This window comes from Neocloeon triangulifer, unplaced genomic scaffold, assembly GCF_031216515.1.
Source record: "Neocloeon triangulifer isolate White Clay Creek 2 clone unplaced genomic scaffold, ASM3121651v1 ptg000012l, whole genome shotgun sequence".
Classification (NCBI taxonomy): domain Eukaryota; kingdom Metazoa; phylum Arthropoda; class Insecta; order Ephemeroptera; family Baetidae; genus Neocloeon; species Neocloeon triangulifer.
This window is the reverse complement of record NW_026775554.1, coordinates 2,427,388-2,444,800: the sequence shown is the minus strand read 5'-3', so window position 1 is coordinate 2,444,800 and position 17,413 is coordinate 2,427,388. Positions and strand designations below refer to the sequence as shown.

General features: G+C 37.7%; 2 protein-coding genes across 4 annotated transcripts; one reads left to right on the top strand and one right to left on the bottom strand.

The window, feature by feature from the left end:
- The first annotated feature begins 297 nt into the window (after positions 1-297).
- Positions 298-12,168, top strand: LOC132197890 (sodium-dependent noradrenaline transporter-like). 3 transcript variants are annotated; one of them, XM_059621484.1, is made up of 16 exons: positions 298-453; positions 516-566; positions 4,576-4,674; positions 5,559-5,759; positions 6,326-6,457; positions 6,523-6,772; positions 7,174-7,307; positions 8,204-8,343; positions 8,654-8,757; positions 8,835-8,959; positions 9,486-9,598; positions 9,663-9,803; positions 9,890-9,989; positions 10,120-10,220; positions 10,276-10,443; positions 10,544-12,168. In XM_059621484.1, exons 1-16 carry the CDS (start codon positions 339-341, stop codon positions 10,640-10,642), a joined length of 2,073 nt encoding a protein of 690 aa, XP_059477467.1. In that variant the 5' UTR covers positions 298-338; the 3' UTR covers positions 10,643-12,168. The 3 variants fall into 3 exon arrangements, with proteins under 3 accessions (XP_059477467.1, XP_059477468.1, XP_059477469.1); XM_059621485.1 differs by lacking the exon at positions 516-566; XM_059621486.1 differs by lacking the exon at positions 4,576-4,674.
- A 1,261-nt stretch (positions 12,169-13,429) lies between these two features.
- LOC132196589 (WD repeat-containing protein 3) lies at positions 13,430-17,330 on the bottom strand. Its single transcript, XM_059619349.1, has 13 exons — positions 17,001-17,330; positions 16,736-16,945; positions 16,481-16,678; positions 16,296-16,424; positions 16,037-16,239; positions 15,842-15,983; positions 15,401-15,784; positions 15,111-15,347; positions 14,787-15,056; positions 14,497-14,736; positions 14,242-14,411; positions 13,966-14,188; positions 13,430-13,910 (listed from the first exon to the last, which is right to left on the bottom strand). The coding sequence occupies exons 1-13, from the start codon at positions 17,169-17,171 to the stop codon at positions 13,746-13,748; spliced, it is 2,742 nt and encodes a 913-aa protein (XP_059475332.1). The 5' UTR covers positions 17,172-17,330; the 3' UTR covers positions 13,430-13,745.
- Positions 17,331-17,413: the final 83 nt, after the last annotated feature.

The window sequence follows — 17,413 nt, the reverse complement described above, 5'->3', positions numbered from 1 at the left end:
CCGGAGCAAAAGTTTGCGCCGCGTTTGATAATCAAAAGAAAAAAAAAATTGCGACTCCCCCACTTTCAGGCTCTAGCTAATTTATTAAAGCTACGCCAGAAAATACTATATTGATTCTTATTTGCATTGATATTAATTTTGCCGAGCAGAGCGTGCGGTTTTTGCGGTCATCACGACCATGTACATGCCCAAGCAAGGTGGAGGAGCCCCCTTTTCAGCCCTGCCCGTGGATCAGCGGCGGCGGCGGCGGAGTTGTGCGCAAGTTTGGCGTCAGATTGTTTTTTGCGGTGGAGCGAGAGCGCGAGCGAGTCGCACTTCTGATATGTGATTTCTATTCGATGGAGCTGCAGACGCCGGAGGAAGCGGTGCACGCAGCGACCAGGTCCCAAGTGCCCATTTCCACGCTCGACGACGGCTATGGCTCCTCCAGCAGTTCACCCCACAACACAACAGGTACCCAAACCCCAATTTCCGCTCCGCAGCACCACACTCTCATCTGCCTTGTGCAATTCTAGTCGGCAGCTCAGTCGCGGCGGCTGCCAATTTTAACCGAACCAGACTTGAAAGTAAGAATTTTAAAACTTTTCGATCATTTTCAAATGTTCCTGTGCGCAAAAATTGCTTTTCAAATTTATAAATGGGATTGGAAAGAACTTAAAATTTTGGTATGAAATTGACAAATAAAGGTATCATTTTTTCATTGAATTTGAATTCATATATTTACTTAAAACGTTTTCATCAATTTGACAGGCAAATATAAAATTTTTTAAATTTAGCTTCACAAATTTTGGAAATTAAGCGAAAAAATTGGTTAAAGATGAACGCAAATATCATGAATTCTCTATTGTATCTTAGGTCATTTCAAGAATCACCAAAATTCATTGTTGCGAAATAATTTGCCACAATATATTTTGACATCCATTGAATTAAACTCCCGCTCTAGATGAAGCAATATAATTGAAAAATGCGTCACCTGATTTTTTTCCACGGCATAAAATTATGTCATTCGCTCTTGGGGCAGAGTGAAAAAAAATATATTGCTCGTTCGCCCGTGCCTGTTCCACCTGTCATTCTTTTGTGGTCACGGCAGCTGTCGCGTCTGGATCGACTGGCTCACAGCGGTTGGCAGCTAGCGGCAGCAATATAATTGGGACAAAAATTGGCAATAAGGATGTGTCGAAAATCGATGCCAACACCGTCTCTACCGACGGATATTTGATGTCGATGCAATATCAAGTGGTGCGACGAGGTGTTGCTTAGAAAGCTTCGGTTGTTTCAGGCTCTGGCATGCTTTAATATGGATGTCTGAGACGATTTTCTGTATAAAATTAAATTAATAATTTTCTTGTTTTTTCAATAATGCAATCAACATTTAATCAATGAAAACTATCGGTATATTTGAGAAAATAATTTTTATGTGGTCCGGTAATGACTTTATTGCTAAATGTGCTTCAGAAGGCAATAAATGTCGTTCGGAAGATTCCACAAAACAGGACTTGAGCTGAAAACTTTGGTGATTTGACCATTCCTGTTTTCTTATTACTTTTCGCAAACGAGCCTCAAGGCAATCCTGAGGGCTGCGGACGCAATTTCTGATCCACTACAAATCTTATCTGCTGCAGATTACACGCTAAGTGATTTTTCTTTTTCGAGCCTCTAAGCACAATTCACTTCTTCCTGATTGCCCACTGAGTTGGGAGACCGCTTCGTCCGTTCGGTGAGACACGTCGTCATTAACTTGAAGCAAAATCGATTTTCCTCTTATCTCTCGTTTTTTATTTGGACTGACGGTATAATTGATCAAAGACGACAACTGACGAGAAAAAGCACAAATGCAAGACTAATTACCTTGAATGGGGAGCTGCAGCTCTAACGATCTCCATAGAACAGATAAATAGGCACGAATTTTTATTTTAATAATCTGGCTGTCAAATAAAAAATAGCTTAAATTGTGTGGCAGCGCAACTAGTTATATAGCAAAAGGTGGAAAAATAGGAGCTTGTTAATTTTGCTATGCAACTCGCTCGACACAAACTCTGCGCGGGTTGCATACTCATTATTTGTGGAGTCGAGTTCCCCATTGGGCAATAATTTTCCTTATCGCTCGCTGGGAATAGAGTAACGACTGAAAATATTGCTATTGAAAAACCGATAATTGCGCACGGAGGGTAGATAAAAACGGAACATTGAACATTTTTCAGCGAACACCGTAAATTTGCAAAGGAAGAGGAAGCGACGTGGATATTTTTACGATTTTATAATCTTTTATTTAGTGAAAAAGTTTCAACTTCTGAGGGGAGCGGCAGCAAAACTGCCGCAAGGTTTCGTATATTATACTTTCGATTGTGAGTTTGTTTTTATCTTTCTGGGTCATTATCAGCGTGATGAATAAATTGAAAGTTTTCAACACATTTGTATTGCAACGCTGCGAATTCTTAATTACAGCCCCCGTGGCAAAAATCCCTCTTTTAAGTGCGTAAAATTAGCTCTTACCGTGAGCGGCTATGCTAATTACGGCCATGAATAATTAAGCCGAAGCAGGCGACGTGTACATGTGAGGCAAACAACACGCCAAAAAGTTAGCAATGAAAAGTTGCTGCCGGGTGGCAGCGACGACGACGACGAGTGTTGCCGCATTTTTGTTTGCTCCGCGGCATTGATTTGCGGCGTGTGTCTTGTGTGTACAAAGCCACAAAAAAAGCACTGCTCGCTGTAATTATCGGAGGTAAAAACGAGAAAGAAAGAGAGAGGCGAGCAACATTTTCCGGCAAAGAGCACAAATATTCACACCAGCAAACACACCCAGAAAATATGATGTGCGCCGGAATAATTGTGTGTGTTCGCTCATTTGAAACTTTGCCGCCGCCAACAACGAGCTGCACAGGGAAAAATGCAAAATGTTCCATTAGCGAGCGCAGCCACTAATAGCTCTTCTGTACTTGAGCGAAGGCCTCAGCTTCTTGTCAATATGGAAATAATGAACTGTAATATCGGAAGACACATTTATAGTGCAAAGTTTTCCTCGTACTGCCTTTCCGCAAGTTGCACGTGCACATTTTTTAGGTCAAACCATGTCACGTTTAAAAGATAGGAATTTAAAAAATAATTAAATTTTCAAAAAAATTAAATAGAAGATTAAATTTAAAAATTAACGACAACAAAATGTTCTAATAATTCATAAAATTAGACTTTTTCGCCGTTACTGACAAATTTGTTTACAGAAAAATGGAAATAAGTTGTTTTGGATCAGTGTTATTCAAGATTTAACGCTTAATCATTAAGCGTTAAATCTTTCAATCTTGACTGTAAATAGAATTTTAAATGATTTATCAATCGCGGTGAAAGCGAATGAGCAGGGCAGACCACGTCGTGTCGGGGTTCGCACCACGGCTGGCGAAAGAATAAAGAATTTTCATTAAACTCAAAGTGCGAGACTTTTCACACACACACGGGCGCGCAGCAAATGACAATAGGCATTCCCTAGATTCCAGCGCCATCCTTCCATTTCATCTGGCAAGAATTCGGACGCGGAATGTCGTTTGGCCTAGTTTCGCCTTTCCTCTCTTGCGTGCAATTCCTCCCAAACACATTTCATCCGCCAATATGATGCACGCGTGATACAGAAAGCAGCCAAGATAAAATTAATAAACACTCTCTCTCTCTCTTTCGCACAAAACGACTGGATTTGGCCAAAGACTGGCGACGACGACCCGCCGTATTTATTTACTATCGATTTGGAAATTCCGTCGACGCGGGAATTGAGACGAAAATCAAACCATCCAATGCACTAAAAGCACCGGCTAATTTGCATATTGCTGAAAGCGGCAGATATTATTTTGTATATTGGATTGCCTCGTGATATTAAAAATGAGTATTAAATTACTTTAGTATAGCATTGAGGCCTGTTGCGGTTTCATTCCAGCATTCTTTGTTCCTTAATTTATTTTACGTTCTGCTATAAATACATCAATATGATACAATTTTGTATACATTGTTTGAGCTTATATCAAATATACAGTTTAAACCTTATGGAGCTCCAGATCAGAATGAAATCAAAATTAATGGAGTATAAATATTTTTATCAAATGGTTAGGATTTTAGAGTTTTGCATTGGATTTTAAATTCAAAGTTAATCTTAAGGCATTAAAGACAAAATAACATGAATATAAATATAGAAAAATAATTAAGTTTTAGTTTTTTTATCGAATCTTTTGACATTTTTTTTAACCAAGTTATTAGAATTCATTTTGAACATAATAAATCCCCACAGGTTTTTGTTTTGCTTTCTTCATTTAATTTGAATCAGCCTGGTTAAAACTTGAAAATATTTGTAGATTTTCAGTAATAATTAACAATTTTTTATCCATCTGAAGATATTGCACAGAAGCAAATAATTAAAAAATAGTGAACTTTGCTTAAATTTTTCAACACTGTTTATATCACCAATGATGACCATAAAAAAATTAATAATTTCGCAGAGTCCGGTGCATTGAAAAAAGCAGCAGTATTTGCCCTTTTTTTCCCTATTTCTTGCACATGACTGGAAGTAAATGGAATTATTTTTTATTTGCCCAGCCACGTTCCAGTACGGAGCAGGGCGGAGCAAACTTGGGAGGATGACTGCCCAGGAGGACGTGACGGTGCTGGAGGACAAAGAGTGCCCACCTAGCAAAAGTGAGTTTATGTCAAATACAGGTGTATATTGCCAAGTCACTAACCAAACATTGCGTGAATAAACCGGTGTATTTCGCAAGCCAACACGACCGCAGCCGCCGATATTTCCCGACGGCCGGCCGCAGCTTAAAAATAAATATATATAAAATGCCTCTCTCGACGTACAAAACGGTCAGCGGGGTCCAACAAATAACTCGCGCAACGGGCGTGAATATAATCCCGATAGGCGCCGGGGCTGGGAAAATATGTGAACGCGCGCGTCCGGACACACTGGAGCGAAAAAGTGGATTTCTGTTTTCATTTTCACACTTGCCATTCTGCGAGCGAAACTTTTGCTTCCGTGAACAAATGAGTCGGCCGCGGGCTTTGCTTTTAAGCTCATTTCGCAGCTTTCACTGAGTTTTTTTGACAGAAAATGCCAGAAAAATGGAAAAATAAAATGTTGGAAAATTAAATGAAAGGGAGTTCTCTTGTAATGTCAAAATATATTTTAATTAGAATAAGTTTAATCAAAAATTAGATTCAGTTAATTTAAGATCCAAGAAAAGAATATAATTAAAACAAAAGTATTTAGCATAGAATATAAATTATTTTTCAAATTCAAACAAATCAGCGATTTTGAATTTTGATCCCCCTCAACCTGCCAATTTTCATCAAAATCTGCTGGTACCCATTTAAAAAAGTGGCCTACAATAGTTGTAATTTTAATTTCCTTACAATCCCATTTTCTGACATTTGAGCAATTTTTTTGGTATAAAATGTCTGAAAAATAATTTTCTGACATTGCATATTCTGACCATTTTGAAATCGCGTTACTCACGGCGCGATGAGCAAAATTGCACATTTTGTTGTTTTCTGTTCATATAAATTTTCATTTTTCGCAGGACTGCTCGAGGTTCGCCAAGACGAGAGCGGCGGGGTCGAGACCAAAGTGGTCGCGGTCCACTCGAAACAACCACCAGACGACGACAACACCAGGGAGACATGGAGCTCGAATGCCGATTTCTTACTGTCCATCATTGGGTTCGCAGTCGACCTGGCCAATGTGTGGCGGTTTCCTTATCTCTGCTACCGCAACGGCGGAGGTGAGGGTCGATGTTTTTTTGCCTTTTCCTCACTACAGCACGCGCCCAATTCAATTGTGCATGTTTAATCATTCCATCTCGCGGTCCGCATCCGTACAAAAAGCAGGAGCCACTTTCCTGCGAGCCACACCAAGCGCTCTGGCGAACATTTTTACATACCAAATGCAGCCGATCGAGAGGCGGAATTAAATTAACATTTCTAAATTTTAAGCACAATAACAGGAAACGAAAAAATTTATTTGTGAATGTTTAAAACAAACTCATTTTTGGTTTGAAACTTTGTCTTTTATCAGAAGAAATTTTAATTAAGATGAAAGGTTTTAACCTTTTGCTGATAAAAGACCGATAATTTAATTAAAGATTTGGTTTCAAACTTTTTTCTGATAATAGAAAGAATTTCAAATTAAATTTTGTTATTCTTTAGCTCTTTATTAATATTATTTCACAAGAAATTCAAATTCATTTTTTATGTTTTAAGTTTTCTTAATATTAAACATATCAAAAATTTCATTTTTTTTTAGCCTTTTTCTTACTATTAGACAGAAATTTCAATTAAAATGAATTAGGTGCGTTCCTGATACCTTACACCCTTATGCTGGTGTTTGGGGCTGTGCCGCTGTTCTACATGGAGCTGATTCTTGGCCAGTTCAATCGGCAAGGGCCGATCAGCGTGTGGAAAATTTGCCCGCTCTTCAAAGGTTTGTGTTGAAATTTTTGTCTCGCTATCTTTTTTTCATAATTTAGTGAATTCGTAATTAAACAGGGGTGGGTCTGTGCGCCGTAATGGTGGCATTTTACGTGTCCTTCTATTACAACGTCATCATCGGTTGGGCGCTGTACTTTTTCGTGGCCAGCACGGCGCCGACGTTGCCGTGGCTCGGCTGCAACAACACTTGGAACACAGAGAACTGCTGGCTGGGCCTCGATGTCAATAAGACCATGGTCTCGCCCTTGGACGGCGAGGGCGTCACCTTCGACAACCAGCCCAATTCGGCCGCGTCCGAATACTTCCAGTGAGTTCCGTTCAAAAAATCGCCACATTATTATGCCCCAACTAAAATGGAATGTTAAGATTTTTTAAATGTCAGAAAATCAGACTGGAATGCCAGAAAGATTTTTTTTAAATAATTAAGTTCATTTAATAGAAAAAAATTATTTTCATTTGTTTATCAACACAAATTATTAATTTATTGTTCAGTACTTTTCACTATTATTGAAGTAAAAAAGTGATTCGTTGCTGCAGAGGTACAAAGGTGAAAATCTGGGACAATAATTATTATTATTCCTCGTAGTGATTTAATAAATAAATTAAGCTGATATTTTCAGTTATATCTAATATTCAATTTTAAAGCGTACAACGTGGACCCCGTTAAATCATATTTTCACGGGTTTTTATTGTTATTGTTGTTTTCAGTCGCGGCGTGCTGGAGGTGCAGCACAGCAACGGTCTGCAGGACATCGGAGCGCCCAAGTGGCAACTGGCGCTCTGCGTGTTTGTGGTTTACTCGATGCTGTACCTGTCGCTTTTCAAAGGAGTCAAATCTTCAGGCGAGCCAAGCGAACCCCCTTTCTTCTTATATGTATAGTAGATATAGAGAGAGAGAATGGCAGGCGGCGAATTGAAAAGACACTGCTCGGGTTGTGCAAACAAGGCTGTCACAATAGTTAGTGCGATGGACTAGCGATTACGGCGGCGGGCATCAAAGGTAATCAGAGGCGAAACCCTTCACCCTTTCGAGTGGGGGCGCGTGTTCGTTTTAATTGTGTTTGATTAGCTCAGGAGGCAGCGAGAGAGACATGACCCCGGCAGCGTCTGAATCGATTCGCTCCCTTTTGACCCTCCAGCAAAGGGTCGCTACCCTAGTGCCGAAAATCCTGCATGGAAATTTGTTTATACTTACAAAACAAAAACAAAAAAACTGTAAAAATGGTTTATTGTTTTTATAAAGCTTTTATATAATATTTTGGATACAATTATTAAAATAAAAAGCTCTGTGCTCTTTACAATGAAATGAAAATATTTTCCAAATAATCAAGGCAAATTAAGCAACTGGCTTTTTTCTTTTTTTCTATTAATTACTTTTTTAATATAATTATTTCCTAATATTTTTCCAAGATTATTATTATATTTAATTTATTAAAAAACCTGCAATTAGGAAGTATATTATATTGAATAAAAGAAATATTCAATTTGATTATTTTCTGGACAGGGTTCAGATCCCTGGAAGCCACTTTAACTTTGGCGTTTAGAGGGTTTGCTTGATGCGTGTGTGAGTGTTGAAACGAGGCCAGAGCGTAATCTATGCAAATTAGGAAAGGCCGCCGCATGGTGTGATTTTTTTAATTTTGAGTGAGAAATGCTAGACGCGTGGATGATAATTCGAAGGTCCGACTGACGTACACGCATGTCTGTGCTCGACGTGAAAACGATATTTGATCAACAGGCAAGGTTGTGTGGATAACGGCAACTTTTCCCTACATTGTGCTGAGCATCTTGCTGATTCGAGGGCTCTCGCTGCCTGGTGCCTACACGGGCATTTCATATTACCTCAGCCCCAAACTGTCATTGCTGAAGGAGACGAGGGTGAGTTATTTGCACAAATATATCTCCTACATATCACTTTACATCGGCACAATAATGGGGAAAGGACAGGCTATATTGACACTGATGATGGCAATTTACCAGAGGGTCGTGTTGGAGAGTATAATGGCGCGAAGTACTAGAAGAAATTATTTGAATCGTGTTTCATTTCATTATTTAAAAAAAAATCCGAAATTTTTAAAACATTTTGCTTTTTTAGAATAACTTTTTTCCGCTTGATTTTGAGTGAGATGGAATGTAATTTTTTCCTCTAGGATAAAATTTAAGGGTGTAAATCTCGATTTTTTTTAAGGTTTGGGTGGATGCTGCTGTACAAATATTCTACTCCGTGGGAGCTGGATTTGGCGTCCACCTTTCCTATGCCAGTTACAATAATTTTAACAACAATTGTTTCAGGTAATTTTCCGTATATTTCATAAATAAATATTTTCCCCTACAGAGAATTTAATGCACTAACTTTTTCTTTTATTCAGGGACTGTCTCGTGACGACAGCAGTCAATTGCTTCACAAGCTTTTTCTCGGGATTTGTCATTTTCACATATCTTGGGTTCATGGCTGAAAAACACTCAACTCCCATTAGCTCCGTTGCAACTGAAGGTAATTTTTTTTTTAATATTCTCTTGTCAACTATTAAATTTGAATTAAAATGAGTAAAATTTAATTTGCTATTTACTTTGTTTCCATTGAGACCTTTAGCTATAATACCCAAATGTTCGTCCCAATTTATTATCTCCATCGCCGCAAATAATGTGGTTTCTACAGAGTTAAGGGTGCGGTGGACATTAACAAGCAAAAAGTTTTGAGCTCAACCGCACCCTTCTGGTCAAACTGAGGGGAGAATTGTAGCTGCCCGAAATTACAACGCGGTTATATGGGTCCGAGATTAAATCCTAGAGGCAACTTTGACGTGCCCAATCCTGAGACTTGCATTCACAATCGCCGAAAATTTGCAAAGTCATATTATATTAATAACATGAAGCCATTTTATTTTTTTTATAAATAAAATTTTAAATTTTTATTGTAAAAATTATTTATACCTTTTAGGCTTTGTATTAAAACCAAATAAAATAATTTTGCAACATATTTTTCCCTTCGCCCGTGCAATAAATTCTCAATTTTTCAGGGCCTGGGCTGGTTTTCCAGGTTTACCCTGAGGCGATTGCAACCTTGCCAGGATCGTACATCTGGTCGATGTTGTTCTTCTTCATGCTAATCATGCTCGGATTAGATAGTGGAGTGAGAAAATTTACCTCCAATACTATTTTGTACACATTAATAATTGAATTAAAATTTTGTTTAGATGGGGGGAATGGAATGTGTGATTACTGGGCTGATGGACGAGTTTAAGGGATTTTTTCATGGGCGGAAGTACGCCAGGGAAATTTTCACCTTGTGCGCCGTTTCTCTCTCCTACTGCGTTGCCCTGGTCAATGTAACTCCGGTGAGAAGCACATATTTTTTTATTTAATTAAAACAAGAAATTTTTATTTACCTTGTTGTGTTTCACAAAATATTAATTTTTTTCAGGGAGGGATATACATGTTCCACTTGTTTGACACTTACGCCGCTGGTATCTCGTTGCTGTGCTCGGCGCTGTTCGAGTGTGTCGCAGTTTCGTGGTTTTACGGTAACACAATACTCGACGTTATATTGTATTCGTCGTTATATACACTTCTTGAAATTCAACTTTGTATCGATCAATATATTTTGCTACCAACAATACTTGTCGCAGCGTCAATAACGACAATAACTTTTAGGTTTGGATAAACTTTCGAAAGATGTGGAGGCGATGTTGGGATTCAGACCCGGACTGTACTGGCGCATTTGCTGGAAATTCATAAGCCCAACTTTTCTGATCGTAAAATCTCGCGATTAACCCGGATTTTGAATTGATTGAATTAATTTATTTTCAGGGGGTGATCATGTTCGGGCTTTTATATCACGAGCCACTGGAATACATGGGCTACGAATACCCCGCGTGGGCAGAGTGGTTAGGATGGGGCCTGGCCTGTTCGTCCATCCTCATGATCCCGATAGTTGCAGTCTTTCAAATCGCCAAAGCACCAGGCACATTCAAAGAGGTCTGATAATTATATTTTTACTGAATCTATAAGAATGGGAAAAAATTAATCATAATTAAAAAATTGTGAACAGTGTATAATTTTTTTTTTTTAATTTCAGAGAATAGCTTTATGCATCACCCCTGAAGCGGAGCACGAAGAGCTGAAGAGGACATTCAAAGTAAAACGATTTGAAAAAGAACACTGGTTTTACGTCTAGAGATTTAAACACTTGCGTTTTTAAGGGAAAGTTCAGAAATTTGAAAAAATCTTTCTGAAAATGATTAAACTCTGCGTAAATCATTTAAACATTTTATTGGCCTCTGCCCAATGTTTGCGTTTGGTCATCATCACACCAAATGCATATTGATTTTCGATGCCAGTGAATCAGAGAAGGTTAAAAGCTGCAAAAACCGCAAAGACACTATTGTAACGGCGCCGAAACTTTTAAACAGAAAACGTGTCTCAAAACCGCAACTGACTCATGATCTCAAAGCGCTGTATCGTTTTCAGTTTTCTCAACGGTTTGTTACACGAACCGCACAACTTCTGATGGTCAGTTCAAGAAGGAAGGTGACCGTGCTCGTGAAAAATCATTCCTCTTGAGACAGAGTCAAATTGAATCAAAATTACTGTACATAATTCAATGTTTTATAAATATTCTCTCGCTTCTTCCGCAAGACAAAAGGCAAAATCTTCTGGGCTTTTTTTACGTAATTCTTTCAACTTTTTTATTTTTAATTTTTTTGTAAATAAAATAAAAAGTATAGCGGTGGTTTTTAGAGCATTAAAACAATCTTAAATCTATATAAATTATTTAAAAACAACTGCAAATTTTGCGTGAAAATTGAGTTATTGAGATTATAATTTCATTGTAGTGGTTAATTTTTATAATTTTATTCCAAGTCCAGGAGTGCTAAAATGTTTGAAGTGAAAACGCCTTTAGCGAGAATAAAGTGAGTGTTAAAAAGTTAGTACGTGTTTGCTGTGCTGTTGAGTGGTAGCAATAATGGGCACTACAATTACTAAATTCATCTTGGCTGGGCAGCCACTAAGCCAAGCTCTGTATTCTTAAAATAAATGTGATGATTTTGCTCTCAGCATTTTTTGAGTACAAATTTAACATTTTCATTGTGCACTCGATACATCTCCTGTCAAAGAGAGACCCCATTTAATATTAGATACTCTAAGTATAAAAATCAAATATGTTTGATGTAAAATGGTAAAAATATTTGTTCTGAAGTGATCGTCTTGATGCTTTTACCCAATCAATCCACACAAGATTGTAGAAGGAATTTACTTGGACAAAAGAGGCCCTAGAAAAAATAAATTGTAAGCTCTTTTTTAACGAGCATTTCGGTGGCAGGTTAAAATAAATATAATGTTTCTGGTGTTTGCGATTTATTCTATGATCTACATTTTGTGCGACAATGTTGAGCTTGATAAAAAGACAATTGATTTAATTGGAAAAGTTTGAGGTATCAGTGCTATATTTATAATAGTTAAATTGCTACAAATGCAAATTTAATAATGCAATTATTAAACCATTAGTTTACATTGTTGAAATACCAACAATTAGAGAAATTGCTATTGCATTTTACAATTATACTTTCCATTGACTCGTTATTGTTAAATTGAAAAAACTTACATTTTTATTTACATCTTCATGTTTTATTTTGCTTTACTTTTTATTGCAAAAAAAAATGTAATTTTGTTCCGATCATGTTTTTTTCACCAAATTTGATCGTCGGCAAGGAAAATGGATAATAAATATTGATAGTTAATAAAAAAATTGTCATAATAAAATCTTTAAAATTAAAGGAACTTTTTAATTTAAACAGTAAACACTATGATGAATGATATACTCATAATTTTAACTGCAGATCATCAGTTGAGCAGTAATTTAGATAATATAAAATCAACTAAAAATTTCGATCGAATTCTATTTGTTTGAAAGGTGGTTGATTCAAAGGGATCATAAAAAACCCATTTAAGAAATTAAAAATTGCAATCAAATATTAATACATTTCAAATATATATATGAGATTATTTTATGTTGAATCAAATTTCTTTTTCACTCGATCTTACCTTGAGTTTGTCGTTTGTCCTCTGTCAGCTTTGTCTCAATTGATAATTGCAGTATTGCAGTCTAGCAGAACGCGACTTCCTGCATATAATCCAGAATTCAAGAACAGCGCGTAGTGGAGTCGAGAAGTGATCTTTTGCGAAGTGCCAGGCGCGATGAGGCTAAAATTTTGTCGACTGTCTTAACAAAGGAGCTCCTGACACTGCTTTGACTTTAACACCAATCGCATCTACAAAGCTTCTTACATTAGATGATAAATCAACAAGTACATAAAATTTAAAACAAAACTGACAACTGACTGATGTGTAGAGGGGGCTGGGGTTGGTGGGAGGACATTTACAGCCCCACCACGCGTCTGATTATAACAAAACACAACATTGAATATAGAGCCTAGGAAAACTCCTTAGCAAAAATTAAATTCCTTCAGACTAGATAAAGCAGTTTGACAATATAATTTCTAAAAATACTCTCTGTTAATATTTTTGCAAGTTTTCTCTTATAAATAATGATTTTTCATGACTTTATAATTATTAATAAAAATAAAATTATAATAAATAATGGTCAAATAAATGATGAATAAATAAAAATTAGGGTTAAAAACTTTATTCATCGTCTGCAAAAAATATTTTTTATTATTATAATTTTTAATATATGTATATTACACGCTTTGCTTACTATTGTGGTTGACAAAAAATGCCTGGCTGGCGCAGCTTTCTTAGTTTTTTAAACCTGCTGGTTTTGAAAATTTTTTCAATTAGAACTCTTTTACAAGAATGAAATTTAAAATTAATTTTGCGGCATTTGTTAGTGAAAAGTGAAAATTTTGATTTTATTTTAGGTGATTTTGAAAGGAAAAACAAAAAATTATTCGTATAAGAAACTGCTATAACAATATTGTTTTTGCTTATTGAACAGCCGCCTTTAGTGAGGTCACTAAAAGGTGGAAACATTTATTAAAATAAATGGCTTGGTGGAAAAATTATCTAATAGTCGTTCCTTCCATTCATCAGCAGCTGCAGTAAAATTTATCATTTTTTGTTTGTTTTAGTGACCTGGCGTTGTTACGGGTGCCATAAATAACTAATAAGAAAAATACATAGCTGCTTTAATCATTACAAAGCATATTTTTGACATCATAAATATTAACGATTCAAATAATGATTATGAAAGTTTTTTTTTAAATGACATTAAATTTCTTCTGAAATGTTTTTTTTTATTTATTGTACTCAAATAGTTTTCACACTGATAAAACTGCTCTTTTAATAGCCTTTTCCTTCAGCCTCCTCTTCTTTTCTTTTTCTCTTCTTACCAAAGTAGCTTCCCTGAAGATTTGGACGCTTTGCTCAGCCTCGACTCTTCTCTGATATGCTCTCAGACCAAATAAATTAACCCCAACTCGATCCTGAGAAATAACATTGGTAAATATTGTACAAGAAAACATTAAAATCAAAGTTTACCCTTTCTTGGTTTAGTGATTCAATGGATAGGGTTGAAAGTTCTTTTACTGTCATAAGCAGCTTTTTTGTCTGCACAATTGGCTCGTGATGAACTTTCACCAGGAACAGTAAACTTCTGGCCACTGTTTCAACGTCATTTTTTTGCCGCAACAAATGAGGTATGCGGTTCAGCAGCATGCACACGTTGGAGAACGGAATCAGCAGTAACGCCTCTTCGATGTCACTAAATTCAAAAAATATAAACCCAGAGTTTAAATAAAGAATAATAAATATTACCTGGCCTTGATCGATTTCAAAGCATGCAAAATAAACTTGTTGGGGTCGTCTAGTTGTAAAGCTATCATCAGAGGCGGAGGAGGTGGCTTCGTTGCCTCGCTGCCATCCCACAATTCCAAGTCTTGGCCGTACGAGTCTGCCAGTTGGATAGCTTCGATCAGTTGCTCAGCCTATCAGAATAAAATCAACAGTAAATTTTAAAATTTGGTCCATCAATTTAAGAGAACTTGGATAAAAATGAGAAAAAATTATTACGGCTCTTTCGGCTCCAACTGTTTTCTTGGAAGGCAGGCTGTGATTGGCCTGACCAGGTACGACTGAATCTTGGCCCGTCACTAATGCAGCATCATCTTCTTGCTGTCTCTCTTCTTCTCGTTCATCTTCAAGGACCAATGGTTCTGCAGTCCTGGTGAAAACACGGACCACGCGGTCACCACCACAACTAACAACATGAGTGCTCGAGACGTCCAGGCTGTGAGCCGCGCCAAGATGGCCCTGTGATTAAATGGATTTAAAAGAGATTTTTTATGGTTTATATTAATTACGTCTAGAGTGAGGATCCGTTCATAATTATCAGCATCCCATTGTTTGACACGACCATCTTTCCCACATGTGAAGAAATAATGTGTTTTCGGCACGAATTTCAATCCTTTGATGGAGTCGTCATGGGCAAATATGGATTTGTGGCAGTCGCCAAAATCAAGGCCCCAAATTTTGACATTCCTGTCGGCACTTCCAGTGCAGATCACCGTCGAGTCGAACGAAATGTCCATGCAGAGCACTGGAAGTTTGTGTCCATACAAACTGACAAAGAACTGAAAATTTAATTCGATTTACACTTTTCATTTTCAACATCATTCTACATTTACCTTTAGAGTGTCCAGGAAAAAGATTTTTACAGTCGAGTCCAACAAGGATGCTGCAACGTATCTCATGTTTGGGCTGATGGCTACACACAATACTCCTTCCTCCAATTGCAGGGATCTTGTGTGAAGAAGTGAGAGAACCTTAGCTTTGCTTGCACTGCTCTCTTCACTAATTGGAGTGACAGACTCAAAATCCCAGAACTTCAAAGTTTTGTCTCCACTTCCCGAAACACAACCTCTCTGTAGTAACAAGCAAAATGAAAATAATAATCTCTGAATTTATTTTTGCTTACATTAGTGGGTGTGACACAAACTGCCCAAACTTCGCTTTGGTGGGCAGAAATCTCCTCCAGTATTTCAGCCGTGCTGATGTCCAACACCAAAATCGATCCCGATTTGAGCCCCGCCAAGAGATGTCGATCTCCTGGCACGAATGTAAGAGAAGTCACGTAGCCCGTGGTGATGGTTCTGAGGCAAGATTGCGAAGTTCTGTTCCAAACTTTGATGCTGTCCGCACTGGCAGTGGCCACGGCAAGAGCGTCTGAGCTGAAGCAAACCGATTTCACTTCACTCCTGTGACCACATTTTTCTAACGTTCTCAGCAACGTGGCTTCTTGAGATTTCTTAGACGGAATTGAATAAAGCTCAATTTTGTTGCTTGCCAAGACACACGAACACTAAAACAAAAATGCCTTTAATATAAAATGTATAATCTTAAAATAAATTTTTTGTACTCTGATTTCCCCAGTTTTGCCCATTATCAAGTCACAAGATTTCAGTCTGTCACTGCATTTAATTGTAACGAGTCTTTTGACCTTTTCCGTCAAGTTAGGCTGATCATCCACATCTTTTTCCAACTCATCATTTTCTGCAGATCTGGTCGAGATTTAATTATTAATTATCATACGCTGAATTTCTGAGATACTTACTTTGCTCTTCTGGCCTTCTGCTTCAATCTCTTCTTTTTCAGCTTATTTTCAACTTCTTCGTCCGAGCAGAACCAAAAGACTTCCAAGTTAAAGTCGGTACCAAAACTGCTCAAAACTTGCCCCGACTTATCAGACACAAGCGCCTGCAGTCGTCCGTATGAATTCCTCAAGAGCGAGCCAACTTTTTTACACCGAAGTGGAGTCTAATGAAGATTAAATTTAGTTTTATTTTAACAAAAGAAATTTCCAAAAAACTTACTAAATTGTCTTCAGCAAATATCCCCTCATTTGAAGGAGCATTTTCCTCAATTTCCCACACAAAGAGTTCTGGTTCTGTTCCACCCGACACCAAGTATCGACCATCTCGTAGCAAGGCAATGTCCCAAACCTAAGTGAAAGGAAAAACGATTTAGAGAAGCTTAATCCAAAATAAAATATTCCTACCTCTGCTTTATGGGCAGAGAGGGTAATGAAGCAGTGAGCCGTTTCCAAGTCCCAAAACTTTATGAAGGAATCCCTGCCACTTGTGACGAGAATCTCTTTGTCGGACATGAAAAGGGCCTGGGTTATGGCCCCTTTGTGACCACTGAGTCGATGCAAGCCTCGCTCTCCAACTATGTCCCACACAATGACCTCCGTGTCCTGGAAGATTTAAAAAAAGTTAGCATTACACTACAAGCACAAAAGGATAAAATTTACTTTAGCTCCAGAAGCTAATCTTGTTCCGTTGTTGTCGTACATCAGACTTGAAATGGAACTTCTGTGGCCGGCAAGGGTGCAGATGAGTTCCGCCGACTCCAGGTCAAAGATCTTGATGTTTCCATCAGCGTAGCCGACAGAAAGCTGAGTTCCATTGGGACTGGCTGCAAGTCGGGTCACCAAAACCTTTTCTCCAGGCAAGACGACAGTCTGGAAAAAATTAAATTAATAAATTTAAAAATAAAATAAATTCTTTTTAACAGACCTTTTCGGAGAGACGCAAGTCCCAAACCACAACGCTCTCTCCACCTCCAGCAGCCACAAACCGACCCTCCTGCCCATGCAGAGTTACAAAAACAACATTGCAACGTGAGTCTGCAATCAGGTTAAAAACACCGTCCGGCACGTAGCGGAGGTATTGTTTCGTGAGTCCCATATTTTTTGGCTGTCAATGCCAAAGATGGCCTTGTTCCTAATAAGACGCTTTCCGTTTAGATTCAAGAGCAATTAGGAAAGATAAATTCGATTGTTAATTCTATGTTTTCATCCAGAATCTAATACAACACGTGCTGCGCTCGACAAAACATTTCTCCCCCTCCACCTTGTTACTAAAAGGGGGTGTGTAAATTTCGACCAATGAGAGAAGAGAATTTGTTGCTATTTACACAAAACGCTCAA

Excerpts from the sequence above, each read along its gene's own strand:
- LOC132196589 (XM_059619349.1), bottom strand. The coding sequence starts at position 17,171 with ATGGGACTCACGAAACAATACCTCCGCTACGTGCCGGACGGTGTTTTT. Across the intron at positions 16,679-16,735 it reads GATTAGCTTCTGGAGCTAAA|GACACGGAGGTCATTGTGTG; the intron begins GTAAATTTTATC and ends TAAATCTTCCAG. Across the intron at positions 14,189-14,241 it reads TTGAAATCGATCAAGGCCAG|TGACATCGAAGAGGCGTTAC; the intron begins GTAATATTTATT and ends TTTTGAATTTAG.
- LOC132197890 (XM_059621484.1), top strand. The coding sequence starts at position 339 with ATGGAGCTGCAGACGCCGGAGGAAGCGGTGCACGCAGCGACCAGGTCC. Across the intron at positions 4,675-5,558 it reads AGAGTGCCCACCTAGCAAAA|GACTGCTCGAGGTTCGCCAA; the intron begins GTGAGTTTATGT and ends CATTTTTCGCAG. Across the intron at positions 8,344-8,653 it reads CATTGCTGAAGGAGACGAGG|GTTTGGGTGGATGCTGCTGT; the intron begins GTGAGTTATTTG and ends ATTTTTTTTAAG.